The sequence below is a fragment of the Narcine bancroftii genome, chromosome 5, assembly GCF_036971445.1.
Source record: "Narcine bancroftii isolate sNarBan1 chromosome 5, sNarBan1.hap1, whole genome shotgun sequence".
Lineage (NCBI taxonomy): Eukaryota > Metazoa > Chordata > Chondrichthyes > Torpediniformes > Narcinidae > Narcine > Narcine bancroftii.
The window spans coordinates 80,656,838-80,668,561 of NC_091473.1; the positions used below are offsets into that span (position 1 = coordinate 80,656,838).

General features: G+C 46.7%; 1 protein-coding gene across 1 annotated transcript in view; it reads left to right on the forward strand.

The window, feature by feature from the left end:
- The window catches only part of vcam1b (vascular cell adhesion molecule 1b), a 32,043-nt gene extending 21,224 nt beyond the window's left edge, over positions 1 to 10,819 (forward strand). Inside the window, exon 7 of the mRNA XM_069938008.1 lies at positions 10,551 to 10,819. Coding sequence (XP_069794109.1) covers positions 10,551 to 10,564 — 14 coding nt within the window. The 3' untranslated portion in view covers positions 10,565 to 10,819. The remainder of the gene's footprint in view (positions 1 to 10,550) is intronic.
- The last annotated feature ends 905 nt before the right edge of the window (positions 10,820 to 11,724 follow it).

Sequence of the window (11,724 nt, forward strand, 5' to 3'; positions counted from 1 at the left end):
GGTACCCGGTGCCCCACATACAGGACTTCTCTGCCAACTTACACAGTGCATGGGTCTTCTCCAAAGTGGACCTCGTGCGGGGATACCATCAGATCCTGGTGCATCCAGATGACGTGGGTAAGACAGCCATTATCACCCCTTTCTGCCTCTTCGAGTTGCTGCATATGCTCTTCGGTCTAAAGAATGCAGCCCAAATGTTCCAGCGCCTCATGGATGCAGTTGGAAAAGACCTGGACTTTGTGTTCATTTACCTGGATGATATTCCCATTGCCAGTCGCAACCGCAAAGAACACTAAGCCCACCTCCACACACTCTTTGCCTAGCTGGCGGACTTGGGCCTCACGGTCAATGCAGCCAAATGCCAGTTCGGCAAGGAGTTCCTCCAGTTCCTGGGGCATACCATTTCGGCAGCTGGGGCCGCGCTGGCACCGGAGAAGGTAGCAGCTGTTCAACGATTCCCCAAACTCTCCACCCTGAAAGGTCTACAAGAGTTCGCAGGGATGGTGAACATTTACCATCATTTCATCCCTGGAGCTGCGCACACCAAACGCCCAGTGTTCGCGCTCATGGCCACCACAGAAAATACTTTATCGTGGTCAGAGGAGGCAGACAGGGCTTTCATTGCGACAAAGGAGGCTCCAGCCAGCGCCATGCTGCTGGTGCACCTGCGGCCGGAGGCACACACAGCGGTCTCTGTGGACGCCTCAGCTATGGCAGTGGGGGGGAGGGAGATTCTGGAACAGTGGCTCAGTTGTCAATGGCTCCCGCTGGCCTTTTTCAGCAAGCAGCTGGAGCTCAAATACAGTACTTTCGACCAGGAGATCCTGCCGCTGTATTTGGCCATCCGTCATTTCCGCTGCTTCCTCAAGGGCAGGCTGTTCACAGCCTTCATGCATCACAAGACCCTCACTCAAGCACTGGCAATGGCCAAGGATCCGTACGTGTCTAAGTCCCGACCGACATCCAACACAAGGCCGGCAAGGACGATGTAGTGGCGGATGCGCTCTCCTGTCCAGCCATCAACACTCTCATGCCCGGCCTGGATTACGAGCAACTGGCTCAGGCACAGAGGAACGATGTGGAGACACAGGCTTTGCAGACCATCATCTCGGGCCTCACACTCAAGGATGTCTGGGTGCCCAGCAGCCCGGACACATTGCTCTGCGACATCTCAACAGCCACGCTGTGCCCAGTGGTCCCACCGCACTGGAGGACGAAGGTCTTCAGTCTGATCCACGACCTTGCTCGCCCAGCGGTAAAGACAACCATGCGGATGGTCACGGAACAGTTTGTGTGGCACAGGCTGAAGAAGGAGGTGGCAGAACTGGCCAGGAACTGTACCAGGTGCCAGACCTCCAAGGTCCAGAAACACCTGAGCCCCCATCCAGAACTTTGACTTGGCATGTTGATGTCGTCGGGCCCCTGCCAGTGTCCAAGAAGGCTCGTTACCTCCTCACGGTGGTAGATCGGGCCACAAGGTGGCCGGAGGCCAGCTCGATTAAGGAGGCTTCTGCGGAGACATGCACCAGGATCACCCATTTCGGAGTCCTGGCGCATATCACTAGCGACAGAGGGGCGCAGCTCACGTCTGCCCTGTGGACTCAGATGGCAAAGCTCCTGGGGGGGTCAAGCTCCACCATACCACCCACAGTCCAACGGGTTGGTGGAGAAGTTCCACATAAAGGCATTGCTTATAGCCAGGCTCTCTGGACCAGACTGGGCGGACAAACTACCCTGGGTCCTCCTCAGGATTAGGACGGCACTCAAGGGGGACCTGCAGGCTTTAGCAGCAGAGATGGTCTATGGTGCACTGCTTTCCCTGCTGGGTGAGCTTTTCGGCCCAGATCCTGACACCACGGCCACCGACAAAAACCTGGATCTACGCAGGTGACTAGCCTCCCTAGCTCCCCCACCCCCGGTACGCCACGGCACCTGGCCATTTCATCTCTCCAAAGAGCTCGACTTGGCCCAATCCATTTTTGTGCGGAGGGGACCACAAGGTGGACCGCTACAGCGACCATATGAGGGGGCCATATAAAGTCTTGCACAGGTCTTGCGGAACCTTCACCCTGGACTTTGGGGGGAGAGAAGAACTATTTACAGTGGACTGCCTGAATGCGGCCCATCTGGACTTATCTGGTGGAGACCACTGCACCCAAGCTCCGGGGCCGGCCGCCAAAGTGACAGGACACGTAGCTGGTTCTGGGGGGGGCTTGTGTGGCGGTGCACAGCCTCATGGTGAACCAGCCCCGCTTGTATTGCCACGTGGCGGGGCAGCCATGGGGAAATGGCGTCGTCAGAGGTTTCTCTCTGACTCCAGCATCCCTTCCAGCATGCGCCCTGGGCAGCGATTATGATGTCACAATGCACCAGGTGACTGAGCTCATGCTGTCCTTAAAAGGGGGGAGGGTGCTGAATTTGAATAAAAATAGTTGTTAATGACCCTCAACATGGTGGCTGTGTTTCCCGCCACAAAGTAACCATTTGTCTTGGTGAATATCTATTGCTGCTGGGTTTTGAGATCCTGTGGGCTTGTAACAAAAACCTACCCCAATTTATCTTCTTTAAAATATATCTATAATCTTTCACACTTCAGAGAACATTTGCTTTTACAATTTTACTTGTATATTTTTAACCTATTATTTTATTCACTTTAATTTTTAAAATTTATTTTCCATATTTTATTTTGCCAGTTGCTCATGGCTAGCGGTTGCTTGAATTCTGGATACCAAGGCTAGATCGTTACCTCACGGCTCTTGAACGAAGATTCAATCAAGAGCTATACAGATCTAGTGAAGCTAACACATCTCAAATTCAATTTAAAATCAATAACCTGGCTTTTCTCCAAGTGCTGGATAGCCTTGGTGTGCTGCTTCTCCTGGCACATTTGTGCTGCCTGAATTAGTACTGGTAGTGGAGTCTCTGGGTTCTGCTTCTGCATACTTGATGTTAGCTTTTGATATTGGTCAGCCTTGGTGTAATGGTTCCAAATACAAAGCTGTGGGTCAGTGAACAGCTTACCCCTCAGGACCCTTTCAAATCTTTCCCCTGTCAGTTTAAATCTATCCCCATCCCCATCCTGGGGAAAGACTGACGATTTATTTTATCTCTACCCCTCATTATTTTATAAAGCTGTATAAAGTTCCCCCTTACTCCAAGAAAAATGCAGAGAACAAAACAAAGGACTCTACATCACCTTTGTTGACCTCACCAAAGCCTTCGACACCGTGAGCAGGAAAGGGCTTTGGCAAATACTAGAGCGCATCGGATGTCCCCCAAAGTTCCTCAACATGATTATCCAACTGCACGAAAACCAACAAGGTCGGGTCAGATACAGCAATGAGCTCTCTGAACCCTTCTCCATTAACAATGGCGTGAAGCAAGGCTGTGTTCTGGCACCAACCCTCTTTTCAATCTTCTTCAGCATGATGCTGAACCAAGCCATGAAAGACCCCAACAATGAAGACGCTGTTTACATCCGGTACCGCACGGATGGCAGTCTCTTCAATCTGAGGCGCCTGCAAGCTCACACCAAGACACAAGAGAAACTTGTCCGTGAACTACTCTTTGCAGACGATGCCGCTTTAGTTGCCCATTCAGAGCCAGCTCTTCAGCGCTTGACGTCCTGCTTTGCGGAAACTGCCAAAATGTTTGGCCTGGAAGTCAGCCTGAAGAAAACTGAGGTCCTCCATCAGCCAGCTCCCCACCATGATTACCAGCCCCCCCACATCTCCATCGGGCACACAAAACTCAAAACGGTCAACCAGTTTACCTATCTCGGCTGCACCATTTCATCAGATGCAAGGATCAACAATGAGATAGACAACAGACTCGCCAAGGCAAATAGCGCCTTTGGAAGACTACACAAAAGAGTCTGGAAAAACAACCAACTGAAAAACCTCACAAAGATAAGCGTATACAGAGCCGTTGTCATACCCACACTCCTGTTCGGCTCCGAATCATGGGTCCTCTACCGGCACCACCTACGGCTCCTAGAACGCTTCCACCAGCGTTGTCTCCGCTCCATCCTCAACATCCATTGGAGCGCTTACATCCCTAACGTCGAAGTACTCGAGATGGCAGAGGTCGACAGCATCGAGTCCACGCTGCTGAAGATCCAGCTGCGCTGGATGGGTCACGTCTCCAGAATGGAGGACCATCGCCTTCCCAAGATCCTGTTATATGGCGAGCTCTCCACTGGCCACCGTGACAGAGGTGCACCAAAGAAAAGGTACAAGGACTGCCTAAAGAAATCTCTTGGTGCCTGCCACATTGACCACCGCCAGTGGGCTGATATCGCCTCAAACCGTGCATCTTGGCGCCTCACAGTTTGGCGGGCAGCAACCTCCTTTGAAGTAGACCGCAGAGCCTACCTCACTGACAAAAGGCAAAGGAGGAAAAACCCAACACCCATCCCCAACCAACCAATTTTCCCCTGCAACCGCTGCAATCGTGTCTGCCTGTCCCGCATCGGACTTGTCAGCCACAAACGAGTCTGCAGCTGACGTTGACTTTTTACCCCCTCCATAAATCTTCGTCCGCGAAGCCAAGCCAAAGAAAGATAAAGTTCCCCCTTACTCTTCTTCTCAGACTGGAGGCCTGTGACTAGTGATGTGCTTCAAGGATCTGAGTTGGTCCCAGCCTACCTAGCTTCTCCTTACATTTCCCAGTACGTGCTGCTTGTTACCTTGGCTTATTGAAATGAAATACCAGAATGAAATTTGAACCAAATGCTGAGGAACTATAATAGTTTACATTAAACAACTGTTACGAGTCCAAAGGACCCCAAAACTCAGCAGCAAAAGACGTTCACCAAGGCAAGTAGTTTTTAAAACACAAGTTATTTTTAATCAACTTTAAATATGAAAATCGAATCAAACATTAACTTAACTCTATTCTTATACTCTATACTAACCTAAATTAACCCCTTTCTAATTCTAAGTGCATGTGTATGCACTGTGTGTGTAAATTTAAGAAAAGTTTTTTGATTCAAAGTTCAATCTCACTTCTCCTTCTTCCAAGTTCTCTGGATGCAGGCAATTTCTATACTGTGCACAGAATTTAACATGTATAAAGTTCTCCAGGCTTTGGTGCTTGAAAGGTAAATGTTTACTGCTCAGGAAGGTTCTTGTAGGGTTTGCAGACAGAGATTTGTTATTCCAGAATTTCCACAACTGAGGTACCACCTCAAGGTCTCGCTGATGAAACTTGCCCTATCAGGGTTTTCCAGATGGTAACCTCTTTCTTCAGGCTATCACAGAGTTTCTTTCTGTTCCACTTATTCCAAGAGAAACATCAGACAGATAGCACTTCCAGCCATCCACTGCTCTGGAACTTTCTGTTTCCAACTAGCTCTTCTTGGCTTGCACTGTTCAGCTCCTTTCAGTGTCAGACACACAAGCTGAAAGAGCTTATTGAGATTGGTCTCACCTCTCTGTCTCTCTCCAACTCAGCCAGGAAGCCCATGTGACTCTCTCACTTAAGAAAATACCCACCTTCTTCAGCAAACCACAGGAGTCCTCCTCTCTTGGTCAAGCTGTTGTCTTAGATAAACAGAACCCAGGAGTGACCTTTCTGTGAGCACACTGTAGGTACTTGCAGCCAGTTTGTCTCCTACAAAACAATGGCTATTCATTTCATGATGTCATTTAAATTAGCACCTACTTGTGAAATGTGCATAAAAGTCTCCAAAGAACATGCAATGTTATTGAATATGAATTCTTCTACTTTCAAATAAGATCTGTTTTAAAATGTGTGTATGTATGTAACCTACTCTAAATCTTACCAAATTCTCCCAATATTTATCCATTACACAACCAATACAGATAATCAGATCAATGAGACCCATGTGAAAACATTCGAAATCATTTGTTCCATTTTACTTCAAATGACCCTTTCCTGCTCATTCTCTTTTTATAATATTCATTGTTTTCTAATAGGCTCTCGAGTCCATTATTTCCATAGAATATTAAAGCATAAAAAAAACAGGCCATTCGACCCTTCTGGTCTGTGCCAACCAAAAAAACTAGCTAGTCCCTCTGACCTACTCTTATTCCATAACTCTCCAGAACAAGACTGAATCTCCATTCACTTCATCGGATGGCAGCTCAGTCCACACTCCTACCACTCTCTGAGTGAAACATTTTCCCCTAATGTTCCTCTTATACCTCTGCCCTTTCAGCCTAAAGCCATACCTCTCATGTTTATTTCACCCAATCTAAGTGGGAACATCCTAATCACATCTACACTGTCTATACCCCTCATAATCTTAAAATCCTCCATCAAGTCTCCCCTCATTCTTCTTCGTTCCAAGGAGTATCCTAACCTGTTTAATCTTTCCTGGTAACTCAACTCCTGAAGACCTGGCAACACCTTAGTAGATCTTCTCTGCACTCTTTCGATTTTATTGATATATTTCCTGCTGCGGGCGACCAGAAATGTACACAATGTTCTAAGTGTGGAATCACCAATGACTTGAATAACTTAAACATAACATTCCAACTTCTATACACAATACTTTGATTTATAAAGGCTAAGATGCCAAATGCTTTCTTTACAATCCTGTCCACATGCGATGCTACCTTCAGGGAACAATGTCTAGGTGTTCCTAGATGCCTTTGCTCTTTTGTATTCCTCAATGGCCTACCATTTACTGTGTAAAACCTACCCCGATTTGCTCTTCCAAAGTCCCACACCTCACACTTATCTGCCTTAAATTCCATCAACCCAATTTCCTAGCTGCTCCAGATGCTTCTGGAAGTTTTGAAAATCTTTCTTGCATTCCACAACACCTCCTATCTTTGTGTCATCAGCAAACTTGCTGATCCAATTTACCACATTATCACCTTGGTCATTTATATAGAAAACAAACAATAATGGCCCCAACTCAGATCCTTGAAGCACATCACTAGTCACAGGCCTCCAGTCTGAGAAGCAACCATTCATCACCACTGTTTTCCTCCGCTAAGCCAACTTCGAATCCTGTTTGCAACCTCTACTAGATATATGTATCTAGTATCCTAACCTTCTGAACCAACTTCTCATGTGAAACCTTGTCAGAGGCCTTACTAAAGTCCACATAGAGAACATCCACACCCTTTCCCTTGTCAACCATCTTGGTAACTTCCTCAAAAAAACTCTACAAGATTTGTTAAACACAACCTACCACGTACAAATCCATGCTGACTGTCCCTATTCAGCTGATCACGGTCCAAATAACTATATATCCTATCTCTCAGAAATTCTTCAAATAATTTACATACTACTGATGTCAGGCTCACTGGCCTAAAATTGCTTGGTTTATTCTTGGAGTCCTTCTTAAACAGCAGGACAACATGAGCCACCCTCCAATCCTCTGGCACCTCCCCTGTGACTAAGGACATTTTGAATATATCTGCCAGGGGCCCTGCAATTTCAGCACTTGTCTCCCTCAAGGTGCAGGGGAATATCATATCCGATCCAGGGGATTTGTCTACATTTATTCATTGCCAGGGAGCAAGCATCTCCTCATCCTTAAACTCCATATGCTTCATGACACTTTTCTTTGTTTCTCTTCCATCCTTATTCACTATGCCAATTTCCTGCGTAAATACAGAGGCAGAAAAAATTGTTTAAGATTTCCCCCATTTTATAAGGCTCCATACATAGTTAGTCACTCTGATTTTCTAGGGGACAAATTTTGTCCCTTACTATCCTTTTAATTTTAATATACTTGTAGAAACCCATTGGATTTTCCTTCACATTATCTGCCAAAGCTCCTTCATGTCTTCTTTTTGCTTTCCTAATTTCCTTCTTAAGCATTCTCTTACATTTCTATATGCTGCAAGTAGCTAATTTGCTCCTTTTTGTCTATACCGCATATATAGTCCCTCTTTTTCTTAACCATCACTCTGATATCCCTTGAAAACCAAGGTTCCCTATGTCTGTTAACTTTGCCCTTATTCCTGGTAGGTACATGCAATCTCTGCACGCTCAAAATTTCATCCTTGAAGGCTGGATGCAACCTTACCAGAAAATAACATTCCAATTGACTCTTCTTCCAAGATCCTTCCACATTTCCTCAAAATTGGCCTTTCTCCAATTCAGATCCTCAACTTAAGGACCAGACCTATCCTTCCCCATATTTAACTTGAAACTAATGATATTATGGTCACAGGACCAAAAATCCTCACCTACACATACTTCTGCCACCTGACCTGCCTGGTTCCCTGAAAGATGATCAAGTATTGCATCTATTTTTGTTGATACCTCTACATGTTAAGGTAGAAGACTTTCCTGTGCACATGTGACAAACTCCAGCCCATCTAGTCCTTTTACCATATGGGAGTCCCAGTCTATGTGTGGAAAGTTAAAATCTACTATCACAACTTTCTGTTTCTCACACTGGTTTGCTATCTCCCTGCAGATTTGCTGCTCCAATTTTCTCGGACTATTGGGTGGTCTGCAATAAACCCCTATTAGTGAGCTCATGCCCTTCCCGTTCCTCAGCTCCACCCATATGGCCTCTGTAGATGAGTCCTCAGTGCTATCCTGTCTATGCACAGCTGCGATATTTTCCCAGACTAGCCATGACACATCTCCTCCTTTCCTCCCTTGGCCTCTATCCCATCTGAAACAACGGAACCCTGGAACATTTCACTGCCAATCTTTCCCCTCCTGCAACCAAGTCTCATTAATAGCAATAATGTCATAATCCCATGTGGTATTCCTAGCTCTAAGATCATCTGCCTAACCAACAATACTCCTCACATTGAAGTAAATGCATGTGAGATCATTTCTTTCCTATCAACTCTCTTTACATGCAGTCCTTCCATGACTCTTATCGACCTCCACCTTACTATCTACTCTAACTCTCTGGTTCCCCTCCCCCTGCCAATCTAGTTTAAATCCTCCTGAAGCAACACTAGCAAAACTACCTGCAAGGATGTTAGTCCCCTTCCAGTTCAGGTGCAAACCGTCCCACTGGAACACATCCCACCTTCCCCAGAAGAGACCCCAATGATCCAGAAACCTGAAGTCCCCCCTCCTGCACCATCTCCTTAGCCACGTGTTAAGCTGGATTATCTTTGTGTTTCTTGGCTCACTAGCACGTGACATGGGTAGCAATTGCAACCCTGGAAGTCCTCTCCTTGAACTTTGCTCCTAACTCCATGAACTTTCCTGTCAGGACCTCCTCACTCTTCCTGCCCACATCATTAGTCCCTACATAGAGTATGACATATGGTTGCTCACCCTCCCTTCTGAGAATCGGAAGCACACAATCTGTGATATCACAAACCCTGGCACCAGGGAGGCAACAAACCATCCAAGATAATCGATCGCTCCCACAGAACCTTTTGTCTGCCCCCCTAACTATCAAATCCCCTACCATGACTGCATTCCTCTCTTCCCTCCTTCCCTTCTGAGCTGAGGGTCCAGTCCCAGTGCCAGAGACTTGACCACTACAATTTTTTCTTGGTAGGTTGTCCTTGCCAACAGTATCCAAAACTGTATATCTATTGTTAATGAGAACAGCCACAGGGCTACCATGCTCTCTCTGCCTCTTCCCCTTTCCTCTCCTGACAGTTACCCAGCTGCCTTCCTCCCTACACTTAGGGGTGACTGCCTCTCTGAAGCTCCTATCTATCACAACTGAATGTTCCAGTGTTCATCCAGCTCCAGTTCCCTAACTCAGTCTCCCAGGAGCTGCAGCTGAATGCACCTGTTGCAGGTGTAGTCCTCAGGGACACTTGTGCTTCCCCTTACTTCCCACATCCTGCAATCAGAACATTGGACTTCCCTAACTTCCAGCCCCATAACTTAATTCTTGCAATAATCACAATTAATTAAAGAAACTTACTACCCTTACCTTAAGAGGAGCAGGCTCTTCTTCAGCTGTTGAGACAAAGCCTCAATATGTCACTGAACCATTCCAATAGCTGTCCCTCCTTTTATTACTCTCTACGTGTTATCTCAATTGATTTCTAGCCCTAACAGTTGTCTCATTTCAACACAGCCCTAATCAACTAATTTCTCACTGCCCCCTCACACAGAAATTAAAGGAAATGGAAAGGAGGTTACCTTTTTAAACCTGATGCCCGAACCCTGCTAACATCACTCGCGCCTGCGCAGTTGGCCACCTCTCCTCCCTGAGCTCACAGCCTACAAGGTAGAACTGCACTAAAAATGGCTATCCCTTGAACCCTAGCCTGGGTCCATTCACTGCCTTCTCACACAGCAATGACCTTTACATATCTTTTATTATACATTAGTCCTCCACTAATTAGAAGAAATGTCCTTCTAGATAAAACCATCAGAGAAGAACGTTAATACTCAAAATGTTTCAGCTAATTTAATGCACTTTGCTAGTTATCAGGTTTAGTTTGTGACCTCATTGGGGTTTTTTGAACTGAAATAAACATCATGGCAGCATTCCACTCCATTGTTAAGTGAAATGTCCTTAATCAACAAAAAGCACAGTGGACATCCTGTTCTTTCAGACGTAATTTTAACTGTAAAGCAGTGGAATCCATAAATATTGCCAACATAATAATAAAACATCTGTATTCCAGTAAAAAAAATATAGAAAGGAACAGGATGATCACCAGAAGATCCCGTGACTGATCTAAAGCATGTAGCGGCTCACCCATGCAAAAGGTGAACCGTCTAACAGAGTTGTGGGCAAGTCGGCAACAAATCTGTCTGTGAGAGCACCGGGTCCAGGGCAAGCCCACAGACTGGTGGCTGATGTCATAAAGGTCACGGGAGTCACAAGCATCATCGGGTTCTGAGGGATTTAAATAAGTGTGAGAGTTCTATTAAAGTCAGTTGGTTCAACTCACTTTTGACTCTATGTGGTTCTTTCGCTGGCTATGTGCCTAGCGCGACTACATTGGTGACCCTGACAGTCCAAACAGTACTTGGACCAAACAATGACCGACCCAAGCACGTAGAATGCAGTTTCACTGAAACTGCCGAATTTCTAGACCTCACAGCCACAGGTCTGGTTTGAACAGGCTGATGCCCCATTCCAGGTCAGGCAAATTGTCTTGGACGCCATAAAGTACTACAAGGTGGTCAGTTCACTCAACCAGGAAACAGCAGGCCACAATATTGACCTTCTACACCAGCCATCGGTTGTGGACAGGTATGAAACAATCAAGGCACTCCTGACCGTACTTTTGGCATCTACTGCTGTGAGTGCACAGCACGGTTGCTCCACGTGGACGGCCCAGGCGACCATGTGCCATTGGCCTTAATGAACGAGATGTTGGCACTAAAAGATAGCCATAAGCCACGTTTACTGTTCGAACAAGTCTTTCTTGAGCAGATGCTAGATAAATCCACCTCCTCATCGCTGATGATGATTTCAGTGACCCACTCAAAGTAGCAGCCCACACAGATATGCTGTGACACACTAAGCAGCATGGTGGAGCCTCCATTGACCAAGTTGCTGCATCACACTCCAAGGCCTGGGCCTTCCCCATGCCACCAATGAAGCCAGTGACGCCCGAAGCAGGGACCAACCCCAGTTTGTACCGTTGGTGTTTGTTCGACCAAAAGTGGAGTTCAGGGCCCCACTGTTGCCACCCACCCTATTTTTATCTGGGAAACACTGGGACCTTCCATCGCAAATGGCTACAGCGGCTAGCCACCATGATAGTCTTCTTATGGGACCGACACTCCGGGCAAATGTTCCTCATAAGACACAAGGATGGAGGTTAGCATCTTGACCCCCTAGAGCCA